The following is a 20,128-nucleotide window of genomic DNA, read 5'->3' as shown; positions in this document are numbered from 1 at the left end:
TCAAGCCCTGATCTATTATAAAAGGTTTGATAACTGAAACATGTCAACATTAAGTTTTAGTCTCTTCTATTATAAGACTACCAGGTTAATGGCAACCATTTGACAAATTAGAGCCTCATCAAAGAGTTTCATTAATGTTACAAAAGACCTCAATGCCTTTCATGATATTAATTCTTAAATCATTTTGAACTTCTACATTTGACATTAAATAAGTCTTTGTTATCTGAATTAGGTGCTAAGTAACAGAATATTTCTATGGGGAACACCAGAATCTTCTCCCAACACAAAACATATAATATTATATAGTTATCTTATTCTTTTTATAGCTTTTTCAATTTTTGAAAAAAATAGATATTAAGACATATGCTAAAAATAATAATAATAATGATAATAATAACAATCTTAAAAGAAGGAAAGAGAAAATATGCCCAAACAAATAAAAGCATACTTAAAGATCCTGATCTTAATCAGAACAGAAATATGTGAAGTAATGATCTCAAATAAAATTTCTATGGGTTCTGATAAGATCCAATATAATCACTCTGTACCGTAAATTTACTTTTAAATGAAATGTACATTTTTTTAAATTTATATACTTACATCCATGTTTATTTACAAGGTAATTTGTCTTTGCCTACACTGCTTTGTCATTTTGTGTTGCCTTTGTTTCCATATACATGTTTGAATACATTTAAAGTACTTTATTTACAAGTCAAATAACATTGGCTTTATCATTACAATAAAACTCTTCTTTTTTTAAATCCTTGCCAAGTAACACTTGCTTTCATCTTGATTTAATAACTTTATGCATGCTTCCAAAATTTCATAACTGAATTATCACACTTCATTTTACTTTTATGATTATAGTGATGTTTTTGTATTTGTTTTCTACCTTTTGACTTTACATTGTTTAATAAACTGCAGTGAGTTTTGGTGCTGAATTAGACCCTCCCTGCTAGGCTTAAGATATATATATATATTAGTATTAACTCTTTTAATCCCTTTTCTTTCAATAATTGCTTTTAAAATTATATCTTAAAGACAGTTTCTTTTGAAAAAGAAAAAAAGTATGACACTGGCCTCCAATGTAATTGTCTCTCTTGGGACAGACAATATCTTTTACATCTCCTTCAGTTTAAGAATGATTGGGGTGCCTGGGTGGCTCAGTTAAAAAAAATTTAATTATATCTTATTATTATTTTTTTATTCCTAGCACCTAACACAGTACATGGAACTAAATATGAGTTGAATTAATTACCTGGTTACTTTTTAAAATGATACTATATCAGAATGATTTCCATGTGTAAAGTAAGGGTTTCTCCAATGAGTCAACTTTTTTTTGTTACTACTGAAAATTTGAGAAAAACATTAGAAGGGACTTTTAAATAAATAAAAAATAAATAATGTTCAAGAAGTAATTTCTGTTTACTTGTTTGCATTGATTTGTTGCTTAATGTATATTTTCCCTTTATTTGGCTGTTTGACATATGAAGTTTTTACAGTGCATCCACACTTAAAAGCAGAACTAGGCGAACCCAAGAAACAGTTATTTATATTTAGCATAAGAATGAAATGACATGCTGGTGAAAAAAGAAATAAGAGGAAAATATTCTTTGGGGTTACCTAGGCAATGTTAACCACAAATAAGACCCACTGGATGCTGGTTAAATGGTTTGGTTGTGGATGTATAGCTCTACACACAGGATTTAGGAACTATATTATATATGAGTTATTATATACGAGTCAGAAACAGATTTCTGAGAATATTGAACATTTGAAGCTCACAGACACAAAAGTGTGTTTCCTTGTGTCTGAATTATCACTAGTGACCACCATTCTTAAGAGATGAAAAGTTGGCTCTTAGGTAATCAAACAGCAAACATTCTTGAGCCAACAAACCACGTTTGGTTCAGCTTCATTGAAGACAAATAACTTCTTGCTGATAACTAAAGCAGAAATGTATTTGTCTGGTAAGTTCTACCAGGGATCTCAAGGTACTTCTGTATAATTTTAGGAAATTTGTCCATGCAGCCCTCTATCTAGGGGTACTCAGATACTCTTCAAACAGTCAACACACTTTTGTTGTTATTGTTGTTGTTAGTTCACTGTGAACACATTTTAAAAGAAGGAAGAGACCAATAAAATGTTTTCTGTTAGGACTTCCATGACCGTATTGGCTTGAACTCAGTCTCCACTTTCTTTCTCCCTCTATTTCTACCTCTCTCTCTGTGCTGATACAATAAATAAGGGAAAGAGCAGGAACGTCCTGGCAATAGAGACTTCAGAATTTCTGTGCAGAAAACACATAGAGTAATGTGGTTAGAAGAGGACACTAGGAGACATAAACAAAAGCTCCATTTGTATAGCATGTTAAATAAAATTTTTACGTGTAGTCTTTATAACACTTAAACCCTGTACCAATAAGGAAACATAAACATAAATAAGTAAAGATACATACACATGTGGTTAAGGGAAATTCGGTAACTGGAGGGAAGAAAGACCAAACTAAATGCATGGAACTGGTAGCATACATTAAATTCAAACTGTGGAAGCATTAAGAGAAATTTGAAAATAAATTTAAAATTTTTGAAAAATCTTAAGCTAATGCAATAAGTGGAGAGAGTGAAAGACAGAGAGAGAGAGAGAGAGGGAGAGAGAGGAGAGCTTTCTAGAATTTGACAAATGATTTTAAAATTTACAATTTTAGGGGCACCTGGGTGCCTCAGTTGTTTAAGTGTACAACTCTTGATTTCAGCTCAGGTCATGATCTTACGGCTCGTGAGTTCAAGCCCCACATTGGGCTCTGTGCTGACAGTGCAGAGCCTCCTTGGGATTCTCGCTCTCCCTTTCTGCCCCTCCCCACCCATGCTCTCTCTCTCTCAAAATAAATAAATAAACTTTAAAAAATTCTTTTAAAATTTACCATTTTAATAGAAGACCTAAAAAGAGAGTATTAGTCACTGCTGAAAATCTAATTGTTCATGTGGAAGATCCCGTGGAAAATTCTCTATAATACAGAGGGAAAGATGGATGAGAAGAGGAAATACAAGAGACTCACAATACAGTTTTGGAGACTTAATACACAAATAATAGGCATTCTAGGCAGAAAATAAAAAGATCATATAGGCAAGGAGTAATTAAATAAAACTCAAAGACATTTCCTTGAGTTGAAAAAATCTTGAGCCTATCAATAAAAAAATGGAATAATTTTATTTGAATAATCCAGATATTAGAAATATAGTGAAAATTTCCCAATTTATTAAGTTAACATAAATTAAAACCTGATAAAGATAATTAAAAAAAATTATAGTATACATGAGTTTTCATTTATAAATTATAGAAAACATTATAAGTATTACCAAATTAAGCCAAACAATCTAGCCCAAGAAAAGTCTATCATGCAGGTTAATACGATAATAATAAAAAGTTCCATTGTGTACCATCTAAATGTTATCTCTTACATGACATGAACATAATGAATACCATTTCCGAGGAACACTGGTGCTTGGCAAGTTAACTGGATTAGGAGTTCAGCAACACAATTTTTACGCTAATACCAGGTTAAAAGTAAAGCAGTTTCAGGCAGGAGATAAGTAACTTTGAACAGCATTTCTCAACTTTTTCTCTTCATTACCATTTATTCAACCCTCGAACTAAATATTATGGAATAAGATTGGTCAGTAACCAACTTTCACTCCCTTAGGTAAATGGAGAATTAATACATCATTGTAAATACATGCCTTACGGGCAAAAGAATGGTCACATGCGATGTCGGTAAACTTTTCATGTAATTTCTATACACTTTTGGAAATAATCTGCTATACATGAATATTTTAGTTCAGAAATCTCATATGTGGAAAACTTCCTTATGAAAATACCAGTATCAAAAAATGTGAAGTTATATGTAAAAGGTTGTTTATTTCAGCATTGCTCTTGGTAGCAAAAAAATTGAACTTATTAAGATGGGAATGATCGTTGTGGTAATGTCACTGTGTGAACTATTACTCAGCTCTCAAAAGGCAGAATCTGTATCTACTGACCCTGAGAGATGTCTAGAATGCACTGATAAAAAAAAAGCAAATTAGAATACAATGAGAAGTTATACCTTCAGAAGAATGGGAATTACATGGGGATGTTTGAGAGCTTATCGATTTTGTTTTGCATATTTTGGTCATGTTAAATTAGTTTCTAAAAGCATTTGGTACTCATTTAATATTTTTTTACGTGTCAAAAATGGATTAAGTTCAAGGAGATGAATAAATGAGAGAAATTGCAAAAGAAACAAGCATTTTTTTACATTAATTATGTTATCAGAAAAATAAGCATTTGGCTAACCTTGAGCAAGTTGCAGAAAAACACCCAACCAGCCTTGGAAACCAGGCTTTCTGTCGGTATTCTCAATTTTATTTACTTATTTTTAAAGTTTACTTATTTATTTTGAGAGAGAAAGATAAAGAAAGTGAGTAGGGGAGGGGCAGAGAGAGAAGGAGCAAGAGAATCCCAAGCAGGCTCCCCGCTGCCAGTGCAAAACCTGATGTAGGGCTCCAACTCATGAGTGGTGAGATCATGACCTGAGCCGAAATTAAGAGTCACCGCTTAACCGATTGAGCCACCCAAGAGCCTCTGGGTAATCTCAATTTAAATGTTTTTAATGTTTATTTATTTTTGAGAGAGAGACAGAGACAGAGACAGAGACAGAGACAGAGTGTGAGCAGGGGAGGGGCAGAGAGAAAGGAAGACACAGAATCTGAAACAGGCTCCAGGCTCTGATCTGTCAGCACAGAGCTTGATGCAAGGATCAAACTCATGAACCATGAGATCATGACCTGAGCCGAAGTCTGACGCTTAACTGACTGAGCCACCCAGACCCCCTTTGGTATTCTCAGTTTTAAATGTCTACCATAAAAAAGCATTATTTTGATAATAAGAGCAAAATTTATATAATATGAGTTCAAGTGTTACTTAAGGTCTACTAGCTTGGAATTTTAAAAGTATCCATGTGGATTCCAACCTTCTTAACTTGATATATGTAGGAATTAATATATGTGATTGTCCTTGGGGAGCATGTAGTGACCTGATTTAGGAAGAGTATAATAATTTCCTCTTCTTCATAAATGATTTGAGTTGGTTATTATTAGCACATTTACATTTTAATTATAAATATTTTGCAGATTTATGATGGAAAAGATAAAACGACTCATCTACTAGGTGCATTTACTGGTGCGTCCATGCGAGGCTTGACTCTTAGCAGCACTTCAAATCAGCTCTGGCTAGAATTCAATTCTGATTCTGAAGGGACAGATGAAGGTTTTCAACTTGTGTATACCAGTAAGTATTTTGGAAGAAAAAGAAAAAAGAAAACAAAGGCCAAACACTGATGCTGAGTATTTATTAAACAATTATAATATACCAGGTGATGTAATATCCAACATTTGATCAAGAATTTGAAGTTTAGAATGACCTTCAATATATGTAATTTTATTTGGCCCTAAAAACAATTCCATAAATTACAGGTATTCTAACTGTTGCAATTTCACAGTTGAAACAAGTAAGGTTAAGAATGGTTAAGTAATTTGTGACTTTGGGCTTATTTATTTATGTATTTTTAAAATAGCAATATTCTCCAAGTTTGATATTTAATAAATACTTATTTCTTATTTTTTAATAGATGGAAATTCAGTGTTTGCAAAATTCACACAACCTATGTGTGCTAGTTATAGTTGGATAGTCATTAATGATAACTGGATGGTTTCTGATGAGTTTACATTAGAGTTAAGGTTTTATTTTGTTTTGCTTATGTGTTGAATTGCTTTATTAAAAATAAATTCATACGGAACTATTGCATTATACTCCAATTGGCTATTCTAACAATTAAGTAGAAGTTCAAAGGTTGGTGGGTTACATCCATGTTTTATATGAATTAAATGAATTTATTTTATACCAGTACCATAATATAAGAAATAGACTAATTGCATCTATCAACAATAAATTATATTCAAGTAATATATTTATTGAGTTCCTACTCTATAAGACAGTACACTAAGAAAGTAAATCACATATAAGCCTGCGGTGGTTACTAGCTGTGTGTTTAACAACTGTATAATCTATCAGATCAAATTAGTTCTTGGAAGGTCAGAATACTCATTTAATTAAGCAAAGTAAAACAGAAACATTCAGAAATCTGTACTTTTAGATATTTGAAAAAAATCTGATGACTTCTATAAATTTTCTCAAGAAATAAGATGAATCGAAACTATTACAGAAATTAGGAAATTAAAAAGGTTACACCATGAAAGATACTCACACGGGATCCTAAAGGGAATTTGAATCAAATTATTGTTTGTGAAAATATTCTTTCCTAATGATATGAGAAGTAGGAGACAAGAGAGTATATCACATTAAAATTGTATTAAAAAATCTGGTGCGTATAACTAAGAGATTACTCTTGCTCCCTGTTTATTTCAAAGCTTTTTTCTACCTGTGCTAGAATTGTTACACCAATAGGGTATCAAAACATAAATTAACAAAATGAATGTTCAATTCATGTTTCTGAATCCTGAGAACTATTGTGCACAATGCAGTTTTTTATGAAGTACTTCCAAAGACAAATGAAAATCCAAGCAAACTGTGTTTACAGATATTACCAGGTGATATATTAAAAGTAATAATATTGAGAATTATTGCTCGAATATAATTGGTGCAATCTGCTCAGAAGGGCACATTTTTTAATCTGCTTTTCTCTTTTCCTTTCTCTGTTTTCTAACAAAGATGCTGACATTTTTCAAGATATGGCTCAATGTTTACATAATGATCTTTCTTTGCTCTGCATCATTTTGCATTTCTCCTTGTCTAAAATGTTAATGGGTGTCACAGGGAAAAAAAAGAAACTAGATTTCCTTTTTGGATATTTAAATTCTTTGTAACTTGAGATTACTGATGCAAAGATACTGGACATTGTAGGACGTACCTGCATTTAAAACTGTGTGGGTTGCTTAGGTGTCTGGAATGAATAAGATCATTGACTTTATTCTCATTGGTATGAGCTACTAGATGTCAGAAAGAGAGATCTTAAAAAGCAAATATTTGAAGTCACTCTTCTTAATGACTCTAGTTTTTCATTATAGAATGTGTGTCTCTATGAAGATGGAAAGCTATAGAATTGGGAAGAGAATAGAAAAGCAGTTATTCTTTTAAAAGCATAAATACATACGTATAAATACTTTTCAGTCTCTGAACTAAACTAAAATGTATATACGCCTATTTCCAAGTTGTCTCTGGATATCACCAGGTCAGTGAAGGGTCCTATGATTTTCTGAATTGACAGCTGTGTTCTGAGCCCTTCTGCTGGGAAGGCTCCTGGAACTAGTAACACGGCTATTATTTATTGTATTTGTTTTAAGGATTACTTCTGTTTTTTTACAGTGGTGGTCTTTCTACATATCTACAATGATCTTAATAGTTAACCACAGATATCCTAGCTTTGACAGAAACTTGTGCCCATCCTCCAAATGTATTTTCATTTCCAGCCATAGGCTGCTTTCTCTTCCAGGTTAACAATTATTGGTATGCCCCAACCTGAATCATCAACTGAGCCGTCGAGCTAAGACTCCTCTTCAATATTTCCCCACTGCTGCTTACCTTCCTTCAGCCAGAGTTAGCCGACTTTTTAACATGCCTTTTGCAGTAGTTTATATTTGCAACTAATATAGCAGCTATCACACTCTACTGTGGTTATACTTTTTTACAAACATATTGTGCATAGTTCTTCAGGGGCCATTTCCTCTCATAATGTCTACAGTCAGTTTAGTTCAATCGCATGTTTTTTACATATTCTTGGTAAATTCATATGTGGTCTGAATACTGATTTTATAAAAATGCTTTTGTGTTATAGAAGAAGATTCTACTAGGGCACATATTTTAAATATTCATAAACTTCTTACAGGCAGTTACTAATTTACGATCATAAAAGAATTTGCTAAGATGCCCAAACATGAGAAAAGAATGTAAAAGACCATGTTTTTGTATAAGAATCTATTTCTCAATCTAACTCCACCCTGCCATTCTGTGTTATGTTCCTCCTTAGAATTATCCACACTTTTTCTCTGAAACATCTGAGAGAACCCTTTGTGATACAGAGGAATCCCCAGGCTCCACATTGAGAGAACTGGAGACAGGAAAGGAGTCAGTTGACTCTAGGGCAGATCAAGTAAGGATTCATGAATGAGGTAGTTTTTTAGGTTGGATTGGCAGGTCAAAAAAAGAAATGGTAGAGAGTATTCTGGGCAAAGAATAGGATGAAGACAGGCACAGAGACTAGAAAGATCATGTGAAGCACATTCAAGGCAAATACAGAAGATAATCCAATTCAGATTAATCCCACTTGCCTGTCTCCTCACAATTCTAGTGTTAGCATAAACAGGCCTTTGGTGACCACCCTTATAATGACAGGTATCCTATGTCACAGTAGTCACTCTCTATCTTTCTATTGTCCATTTTGTTGACTTGTGTGGTTGCCTGGTTATTTCCAGCTTTGAGTACAGAGAAACACATTTGGCTGAGATAAAAATGAGGAAATATTTTAGAAAAGACCTTTTTAAGGTACATTTTATTCCAACTGTCCATTCATTATATAATCACAAAGAAAGCAAATGTTTTTAAAAGTAAATGCAATTCTTTCCAAAAACACTTTTGTCACTTTATGCCTGAGAATCTGAATGCTTTCTTATTGGCTACCCTTACAGTCGGGGAGTAACTTAGACCTAGTATCTTTAATGCAGTATGTGTAGTATTTAAACTTTATTTCTTGAAGTTATGCTTCATTACAGATTCTTTTAGCTCTCTTCATTTGTAGTTATCCCACTTTAATTCAGTGGAAAGTAATTGGGTATTTTAAACAACCATCCATTACAGAGCTAAATCACACCTTTTTGATGGATTACAACATTGTCTTCTCAAAAGCTGATCCGGTAAATGTCCATGATGCCCAGCCATTAGGCACTACCTCTGGGCTCAGATGTCCTCTGGTTATCACCTCTGTACATTTAATTTACTAAAAAGCCCACTGGAGAAATGTTCATTATCCCAAAGGAAAAGTTCAGCTATATATTTGGACCCTTTTAGCCTCTCAGTGCTGTTGCCTGAAATGATTCATAAATCCACATGGAACATGCCCATTTCAAATTTTATATTCAAACTAAAGATGGGCATTAGCTAATTTGTGACACCTTTTCTGTGCACTAACCTTATAAATATATAATAAATTATCCTTATTTAAAATGTTCAATATAATTGCCAGTATGTTGTTGGCAGTGCTAGTCATGAAAAATAATCAGATGATTTATTAACTCTAACTTTATTCTCTGGATATAATATATTGACTGCAAATGCAAGTAGAGAATAAGTAAATTACAAGGAAGCAGCAAAGTTACTCCGTGTGGTTCTTTGTCCTCTAGACCACTTAACAGATGTATTTGGCATTTCTTTTGCGGTTTAAATCTTGAAATTAACCAGGTAATAAAGGAAGTACTGACTAATGCTGCATTATGTAGTATAAAGTATTCTAACTAAAATATTAAAGAAATATTTCTTATCCGTCATTTACATAGGCAATATTATATGTGGGTCTCAAAACATTAAAATATTTAGGGAAAAGAAAAGAGTAGCCTAGACCTTAAAGCTACGTCTTTGAGGTGGAGTAAGATGTCCAAAACAAGATATACAAGCAAAAATCTGTCAATAGTCAGGAGCATCTCTGCCCTTGTAAGTGCTTCCCTGAAGTGTAGGGACTAAAAACCTGACAACTCTTGCCAGTGAAGGTCTCTACTTAGATCCTGCCAATTAAAGCCAGTCCTGTGAGAGCTGAGAGGTGGCATCAGTGGAGAAGCTATTATTTTCCACTAGCATCCGCAGGCGGGAATGTGGGAACTCCAGGACTTCCTGAAAGCCAGCAGTGGTCTTCTGACCTTCCCTGCGTCTGCATTTCTTCTATTTTCGCTCTAATTTCTTGTATGGAATCCTAGCAATTCAAACAAAGTGGCTTCTATTTTCCCGATCAATCCCCAGTCATCAAGTAGTTTTTGAGTACCTCTATAGCAAAACACACCATAAAGTAAAAAGATGAGACATTTCTAGGAGATACTAACAATATATGTAACAAAAAAATATAAACTCTATAGAAAAGAATCCTTCAAATTAATAAGAAAGAGAATAGTCTAAAAGAAAGTTTTGTGGTAAAGAAACCTCAAGTAGTCAGAAAGCAAACAAAAAAAAATTCCTAATAGAAATTGAGAAAAATTAAACCCCAAATAATATGTTATTACACATTCATAAGGTTACTAAAAATTAAAAAGCTCTGTAATACTAAGTGCTGATGGCAATTTGTTCTTTTAACTTTAGGGAATGCAAGTTGGTAAAGTCACCTGGGAGGGTAATTTGGCAATATTTAGTAAAATTCCATTCCTACATATGTCTAGAATGCACCAACCATACATTTGGCCAAATACCAAGTGGCTGATGGTTAAAAATTAATATTCAGGCAAAGCTGGATCTCACCATCCCAGAATGATGTACAAATATATGATGTGCAAGACACAAACTAGCACATTTAAAAATATCACTCACTTTTTCATGCCCAACAGATTAAAATATAGGAAAGTCTGTGAGTAATGTGTTTTCTACTCAGAACTTTATACGTAGGATTTAGAGCAATGACAATTAAGAAAAAAAAAAAAGAATTCTTTACCATATCTCCTTTCTTTCAGTTGGAAATACATAGCAATCATTTCCACAAACCTTTGCTCATTTAAGTGTTTAACTTCTATTCCTCAAAACTGTAAGGATTATCTTCTTACAGCATTCGTATAAGATTGTGGTTTCAAAGTTTGATGTTTCCTAGAGTTTGACGAGTAAGAAATCCATGTGTGCCATTTTTTTAAATTAGTTTGACGCATGAAAAAAATGGAATGTGTAGTCATATAAAACTTTGTTCTCTTTATTCCTATTACATTCTTTCTTTTTAAATTAAAAACATATTTTTTTTAATTTAGAAAGAAAGAGAGAGTGAGCATGAGCAGGGGAGAGGGGTAGAAAAAGTGAGACAGAGAGACAGAGAGCCAGAGAGAGAAAGAGAGAGAGACTCTCAAGCATACTCCACGCTGTGTGGAGCCAGATGTGGGATTCAATTCCACAACCCTGGAATCATGACCTGAGCCAAAATCAAGAGTCAGATGCTCAACTGACTGAGCCACCCAGGCATCCCTCCTATTATATTCTTTGTCATCTCTGAATCAAAGAGGATTGTCATAGTTGCCATGGGTGACTGTGACTGTGGACTCTTTCCTGCTTGCGAATTTTAAAGTGACAACGTTGACATTATGTTTTGTACACATCTTCGTATGAATATAAAGAATTCTAAAATAAGACTTTTTCTTGCAATATTCATGGCCTAAGTAGAATTTACTAATCAAACATTAAGTATAATTCTTAAAGATTCCACTAAATATTATGAACCAAATTCACCAAAGAATTCTATAGAGATTAAAATTATGATAGAATGATCTTTGTCTCCTTGCATTATTATTTAAACTTGAATTAATGTTTTTAGTTTCAGATGTCATCCTCAACTGTATTTAGCTAGCATGCTTTCTCAGTTCTCTTATTAACAATCTATCTCCCTTTTTATTTAACAATTTGACGGTGTTTACTTTTAGTCTATGCAATTAACATACCTTAATTCACCATGAAATACCCTATAAGGTAACTTTTAGAATATTAAAAACATATTTACATTTTGACTGAGTTTCAAAAAAATAAAGCGTATAAAGATCTCGTTTTAAGTTCCATCAAAAATGCTGACTTATATTCAAAGAGTGAGTTTTCAAATACCATTTATATTTCTAAGCCATCTGCCTTATTGTATTATTTGTACTCTTTTACTGACCATATGACATTCCCCCATGTGAATACACAGCTGTTGTTCATAATCAAATGGAATAGAAATTATGTGCAGGTAGGAATTAAACTATTCATCTCTCAGTAGATCAAGGAAGAAGTTGAATAGCAGATTAGCAGATTTTGATACAATCTTTAGGACAACGTGAGCTCTGCATCCCTACGTGGTACATGCCCTATAGTAACGCTTACATTTGTGCAAAAGGAGACAAAAAGTATAGCCTTCTTGTAGCAGGGAATAATGGGAAACAATGTAAAAGTTCATCAGTTAGAAAATAAATAAATCAATTTTGTAGTAAGTTTCTAATGAAATACCACAGAGTAGTTAAAATGAATAAAATGTATGTGTGTGTGTGCGTGTGTGTGTGTGTGTGTGTAAAGATAAAAACACAATGTTGGCAAAAATAGTTTCAGAAGAATTTTTAAAATAATTTCATAGTTTATAAAGTGTATAAATAACTTGCAAAACATTCTATATAGTGTTCATAGACATATAGCTATGTGATGAAAATAGGGGGCGCCTGGGTGCCTCAGTTGTTTGAGGGTCCGACTCTTGATTGTGGCTCAGGTCATAATCTCACGGTACATGGGATAGAACCCCACATGGGGCTCTGCACTAGCAGCGTGCAGAGCCTGCTTGAGATTCTCTGTCTCTCTCTCTCTGCCCCTCCCCTACTCATGCACATGTATGCTCTCCCTCTCCCTCTCTCAAAATAAATAAATACAATATAAAATATACATATATAAATATATATAAGTATATATATATAAATATATATAAGTATATATATATAAATATATATATATATATAATAGGTATGAGAAGAATACATTAATTCAGAATATTTACTAGCTCTTGGTAGGGAAAATCTGAAAGTGGTTGAGAAGGGAACAAAAAGGAGCTTTACTTGTTTTATAATATTTATTTCTTGATATTAATATGAATCAATATGAATATTAATCTGAAATAATATTAATTTTTATCTGAAGCTACTATGATAGTAGAATCGGATAGAGTCAGATGGTGAAGTTATGTTATCCTTTGTAGTCTTTTGTAGGTTTCCAATAACAACTTAAAAATAAATTAGAAATCCTTATACTACATAGTAGCAGGAAAGGAATTAAATCTCTGTTGAAGTTATTCATTAAGTCAAAAGGATTTAGGTAATGGGGATTTTCAGTTCATTTTGTGCTCTAGAAATTTTCATTTCATCAGAGTATCAAATTTCACAAGGAATGGTGAATATTTATAGCATATATGATTTTTCATACACATCTTTATTTAATTGTCAGTTTCAAGTATTTGAGCTTTTCAATGAAAAGACTGGCAGCTGAATGTTTCCATAAAGATAAGACAGATCTGAATATTTATGAATAGGCAACAATAATTCCACCAAATTGGACTAAATTATGTTGTGCTTTGTAGCTTATATAGTATTGTCCGTGTGCATTTTCATCTACAATGCAAAGTATTATAAATTATCTTAATTTACAAAGAATATCTCCATTTTACCTCATCACCAGCAATTGCCAACCACATTTACAGAACATTCAAATTAAGGAAGGATGAATTTGGTAATGAACCTTGAAAAGAGAGCTTGATTTCCATTTTTATTTTGATAAATGATATACGGTAAAACTCAGAAGTGGCTGCATTTTGAATGATAAACTGAATATTATGTCTGGTAGAAGGCACGCAAACTTGTAATTTTTGAGCAAGAACACTTTAAATGTAGTATTAAGTATGCAGATTCATGCAAAGTAATGTGTCCTGAAAATGTGAAGTTGCTACTTCTGCCATTTCCGTTTCTATGTCTGAAAGACTGGCTTGCTTGACCGTGTATCTTTATATCTCATTTATGTCACGATTTGAGTTAGTGACTTCTGACTTGTTGGGCTCTTTTTCTGATGCCATTTATATTTGCTTTATTTTAACATATTTTCACCCAAACAGAGCTGTCACAAATTGATCCATAAGGGAAATTCCTGAAGATTTTTTTAATTGTTTCATAAACTTCAGTTTCTCATCAGCATTATTTTAGTTTCTTCCTCAGTTATCTCCTTGAGATAATTGCCTCTAATAATCCACATCCATCCATAGAAATTATTACACATCTGCCGTGTGCCAAGATTTATGCTGGGAAGTCATTGTGGGAAAGGGGAAAATTGAAATAATTCCACTCTGTAGAAAAACAAAGAAAAGAAGCAAATGATTGTAAATCAATTAAAATGTGTAAAGTATTTCTCTGCGTTAACAGGAGAAAAAATGGTTAATACCCCATAGAAGAGAGTAGGAAGGGCTCCTTCCTCTGATAGATAATGTATCCCTCAAAATGCTGAAGTTACAATATGTATTTAGTACTTGGATATGTGCAAATTCTAGTGATTTAATGTATGTTTTGACATTCTAGGAAGTCAATGATGCAAATTAGTGATTTGACATATATGAGATAATGCATGCTTTTGTTGTTGTTGTTGTTCTAGTTCAAATCTAGATTAATTTGGTCAAGGATCTGTGCCTATAAAGGAGACAGAGACTGCTTTTTGATTATCCTATGATTTATACACATAACATTTTTTTTTCTCCAGCATTATTTGTCTTGAAGTCACAGGTTTTCCTATCTCATAAGGCTATCTGGAATACTCTGTATAGTCCTCTAGTCTAGGAAGCTATAACTGGTGTAAATAGCACCTAATTATCTTTGGTACATTCACTCTATCATTTATCTTATATTTATACACTTGCTAAAACATTAAAGACAAGAACTCTATGGCTAAGGAGCCTAGATTTTGATTGCTACTATCGTGTTTAATTTATATTATGAGGTATCCTTTTCCAGTTCTTTCAGGCTCTTAATAGTGAACTGTGCTGACTGTTGTTTTTTTTTTTTTTTTAATTTTTTTTCAACGTTTATTTATTTTTGGGACAGAGAGAGACAGAGCATGAACGGGGGAGGGGCAGAGAGAGAGGGAGACACAGAATCGGAAACAGGTTCCAGGCTCTGAGCCATCAGCCCAGAGCCCGACGCAGGGCTCGAACTCACGGACCGCGAGATCGTGACCTGGCTGAAGTCGGACGCTTAGCCGACTGCGCCACCCAGGCGCCCCTGACTGTTGTTTTTAATATTCACTTTTGTTGACTTTATTCTGCATATGGACACAAGATCTTCTGGATCTAAACAGATTAATAATTGTTATTTAAATAATATAATAATAATATTGGTATGTCCTGCACACTTCTGACCTACTCCTTACCCCTGTAGTAACATGGTGGAAAGCAGATGGAAAAATCTGCATGGGTGGCCAGTGACAAGGCATGAGGAAAAGTGGACATGCTTAAGGCAGCTATCTTGCCTTCCTCTCCTGAAAGCAGGAAGAAAGAACTTTGCTGCTTGGAGATGGGATGGAAAGGATCTTGAGTTCTCTTTTTTTTTTAGCCTCAGAATGTAAATACATTTCTCTAAGAGCCAGATTAGCCTATGTCTCCAGTTTTTATAACCTAGAGATGTTTGTAAGTCATCTCGTTCTCCCCCTTGGTGCAAACACAAACGTCCTCTGGAGTCAGGTAAAGCTCTCTGGCGTTCTCTCACTCCTGGTAGGGGTAGTTGTAAATTAACTTCTCCAGTGCTACTCTTATCTCAGGAAATAAAGTTTCCAGCAAAATTCATGCAGAAAGCCCAAACTCTGCTGAACACAAACGTAGTTTCTTTGTACCACAGAATAACACGCTGCTTTGATTTGTTTTTGTTTTCTTGTGAGAATTTCTGAAAGCTATACATTTTGGAGGGGGGCAGGATATAAAGATTCCGAGTTCTTAAAGCTGAATACTATTATTATGTCTCGAAAAACTATGTTTTCAATATGAGACTATCATTGTCTTCTAATGCTATCAAAGTAAAGCAATCTACGGTTATATTTGCAGTGGACATATCTGTGAATTGGACAATTATTGGACATGTTTTGTCAAAATTTTAAAATTTTGATGACGTGACTCTAGTAGTCACATTGGTCAGAATTTATTATTAGCCACAATTCACTTGAAGTAAGCGAGAGGCTTAGTGCTACAAGCCACGATATAGTTGTATAGACCATGGGGTATCACTGATAAACTTCAGAATTACAATCAACCAATCAAATTACAACAAATTCCAATTTTCAAGAAAATAACTTTATGGATGCTGTATATATACTATCAAAATTGAATATTGTAAGAGTAATACAAGTAGGAAAAGGTATGTAATTATACTAAAAATAATCAAAGACTGTTGGTATAATTTTAAATCTTCCTGTTAAATGTTGCCTTTAATGACTCTGTATCCTTATCACAGGTTTTGAACTTTCACACTGTGAGGATCCTGGTATTCCACAATTTGGATACAAGATCAGTGACCAAGGCCACTTTGCCGGGAGCACTATTATTTATGGATGCAATCCAGGCTATACTCTCCACGGGAGTAGCCTTCTCAAATGCATGACAGGGGAGAGAAGGGCATGGGACTATCCTCTGCCTTCCTGTATTGGTAAGATACTCTTATAGTTTCATAAATATTTCTTTGGGAGTGCTATCCAAATACACTGTCCCTTTTCAAGTGATTTTATCTGTTCACGCACAGCTCACAGCTTAAATCATGAAGTTAATGAACTCATAGCTCAAATTTGTTGGAGGAAATTAATGGAAAGTGAAAGCGTCGTTTTCATAAGTTTGTCGATGAGTACATTTTTTTGTATCAAGTCATTCTTTCTCCTATCTTGATACAAAATTTAACTCACTATAAAAATATGTTAAGACTTGTCGTACATATTTATGGAATCACATTGACTAGGTTTGTTTTAATAAAATGAGCACCTGTCCCGGTATCAAGGTAGATTAAAAAACAATAAATGTATTCTCAAAAACTTCAAAGGTTTTCTTTATATATGTATATAGATTTTCAAAAATCTGAGGAAGTACATGGGCTTTTCTTATGTGTATGTAGCATAACTAACCAATTTCAATAAAAAGAGGCAAGGGAGACACAATAACATAAGGTATATGTTATTGTGTATATAGATCATTTTCTCTCACTGCACGACTGGAGGACTAGTACCATCTTATAGATCAATTAATGAATGACTGGGTTTGTGTGAGTAGGAAGGTAGACAGAAATGTGTTGACAAAGATGTCTGTTTTCTTGTTGTTTTCTCTTGTTTTTTTCTGCTCCAAAGACCAAATAGGTCCCAGGCTGGAATACCAGAACGACAAAAGGAAACATTTTAAGAAAACACTGACTCCTTAAATAGGGAGCAAACACTCGTTACTCTTCAGCCATTCTTACTTCTTGCTGGTATTTGTAGAAGCACAAATCCATTCTGCCTCAGGCCCACATGAATAAAATTGACCTAAATTAAAAAAAAATCACAGCTTTATTAAGGTATAACTGATATCTTAATACTGCAGCACATATTTAATGTATATAATTTGATGAGTTTGGAAACTTAAACCTTCCGAATTTGTATCTTTGTTAGTTGATACGGTTAACATAGGAATCTCCACAAAACCTACTAGAATGCAAATAGAAAAATGAAATTCCAGTCTTTAAAGGCCTTGCAACTAATTGCACTGTGTTTTTTGATGCCACAAGACCTCTGTTGGTTTATTCAAACATTGATTCACGTAGGAAGCAAACATGTTTTTATCTAACCAAAATGCAATCATAGTCCTTTCTTTTCAGATGACATCTGATTTTGGATAGATTACGAGGATAATATCTAAATACTAATCAACCTAAATTAACAAAGCTTGGGATTCTGGAATATGACCAACAGTCAGCCCACTGGCGTTAGTAATGAGAAAATGTAGCACTAATTCTAAGGTTGTATTCTTTGATGTGAATATGAAATATATTCAGAAAAGCATTAAGGATTATAATTGCACAAAACTATAAACTTGTAAATACTGATTTTCCATGCTGTCCTTAAAATTAAAATCAGAAACCAGATATACTTAAAATAATATATTTTCTATATGTGTTGAACCAAGCTAAAGACATTCTTCACTTTTTAAAAGACTTCATGTAAATGGAAGGATATTTGGTTTGTGATCAGAATTAATTTTGTTTGTAACAAATCGGTGCACTTCATATTTACAAATTTCCTGAGTCAAAACTTAGTGGCTTGATACTGTTCAAGATTTCATGAGAAGGGTAAACTTATATATTGTTTTTCCTTTTAATGATGGATAGACAGGAATAACAGCTGAAGACAGTTGGACACATGGCATGTTGTGCCGGTGATTACTATGATAACAGAAGAGGAGATTCTATTTTAGATCGTGTTCTCTACTGGCAACAATTAATAGCCTTACCACCTGGTCTAGCATCCTAATTTTTTGTGCTCACTTTGCCTCTGTCAAATAAGAAACTTTCTCGCAATTGTATGGATTATTTCTAGATAATTATGTTTCTGAAGCTTATACATGGATCAAACAAATAATTTTTGAAATACCATAGCCAGAGGATTTAACCTATATACCTTCTTTAAGCACTATTTCATTTTTATACTGAAAATATAAGTCTTCTCTTAAATATGAGCTGTAGTGTTATGGCATATCACACTGGCTCATTTGAAGTCAAAATGACAGGTAATGTTTGTAGAAAAGAAATATGGAGAAAAAAGAACTCTGTTAAATTTCAACATACAGCGTAGTACACAAAACCCCAATTTGACCTTTAATTGATTAAAAATTAATCTGGAGGAATAAAGTCTAAAATCTGTTCTCATAGTAAGTGTATGCTATAAAAGTGATAATTATAAAGAAATAATGTAATAATGAATTGATATAGTTACATAGTTGAAGGTTATCCAACACAATTTTTGTTAAAAAATGAGAAAAAATCTAAATAAGTGATGGCAACATCTTAAATACTGGTATCTCATTTACTTAAAAAAATAACAAATTTGTTCTTATAAATTAACATTGCCATACAAAATCAAGTTTTTAGTCCTCTGTGAGTGTATCAGTCAACATTCTCCAGTGAAAGAGAATGAATAGGATATCTAAATCTAGATTGATCTATCTATATGTATTTGTATCTAAGTGTCTATCTATCTATCTATCTAAGAGATTTATTTATTTTGAGGAATTGACTCATGCAGTTGTGGGAGATGACAAGTCCAAAATACATAGGGAAAGTCAAAAGGCTGGAAATGCAGGCAGAGGTCAACTCTGCAGTTGTGAGGGAGAATTTCTTTTTTTCCAAAACACTTATTTTTTGCTCATAAGGTCTTCCCATTGACTAGATGAGGGCTATCCACATTATCAAGGATAACTTCTTTTAATTAACACCAACTGATTGTAGACATTAACCACATCTATAAAATACTTTCATATATGGGGCGCCTGGGTGGCTCAGTCGGTTAGGCGTCCGACTTCGGCTCAGGTCATGATCTCACAGTCTGTGAGTTCGAGCCCCGCGTCGGGCTCTGTGCTGACAGCTCAGAGCCTGGAGCCTGTTTCCGATTCTGTGTCTCCCTCTCTCTCTGACCCTCCCCCATTCATGCTCTGTCTTTCTCTGTCTCAAAAATAAATAAACATAAAAAAAAATCTTTAAAATACTTTCATATCAACACTAGTGTTTGATTAAATACCTGGGTACTATAGCCTAACCAAGTTTACACGTAAAACTAATCATCACAATGTGGTAAAATAGAATATGTAAAATCTGTGAAATAAATTTACCTATAGGAATAGGGCCTATACATTGTGAACCATTAAATTCAATTGCCATTAGGTCTCTTCCAAAACAAAACCAAGAAGATTAAGTCAGTGATTGAATGTAAGTAAGATCAAAACAGTGCAGAGAACAAGAAAAACAAATATAGGAGCGCCTTCAAATATTTAAGCAAAAAGTAAATTTTTTTTTGTTTTTGTTTATTTTTTGGTAGGAAATAATCTGGAGAATTTTCAAATGTATGATGTATTACACAGTGTTATCCTTGTTTCTGGGGTTAGAGATGTAGAACAATATACTAACTGCAATACTTATTTTCTGTCATCTCCAGTACAGAGGATTCTTTCTAGATTATCTGTTTACTGAAATAAAACCTCTACAGACATCCCCATATATTAAATAGCATTCAAATGGAGAGGTAATCCCCCAAAAGATTTTTAAAAAATATTGTATAACAATATCTACACTTT

The 20,128-nt window shown here is 33.4% G+C and overlaps 1 protein-coding gene across 2 annotated transcripts in view; it reads left to right on the top strand.

Annotated features, from left to right (window-relative positions):
• CSMD3 (CUB and Sushi multiple domains 3) overlaps positions 1 to 20,128 on the top strand; it is a 1,257,946-nt gene that overhangs the window by 920,622 nt on the left and 317,196 nt on the right. For both annotated transcript variants that reach the window (XM_047073797.1, XM_047073796.1), the window contains 2 exons: positions 5,172 to 5,328; positions 16,278 to 16,469. In XM_047073797.1, the coding sequence (XP_046929753.1) occupies positions 5,172 to 5,328; positions 16,278 to 16,469 (349 nt within the window). The remainder of the gene's footprint in view (positions 1 to 5,171; positions 5,329 to 16,277; positions 16,470 to 20,128) is intronic.

The sequence above is a fragment of the Lynx rufus genome, unplaced genomic scaffold, assembly GCF_022079265.1.
Source record: "Lynx rufus isolate CCGP_SWC_20201006 ecotype Redwood Valley unplaced genomic scaffold, mLynRuf1.p SCAF_12, whole genome shotgun sequence".
NCBI classification, from domain to species: Eukaryota; Metazoa; Chordata; class Mammalia; order Carnivora; family Felidae; genus Lynx; species Lynx rufus.
This window is presented reverse-complemented; position numbering and strand designations above follow the sequence as displayed.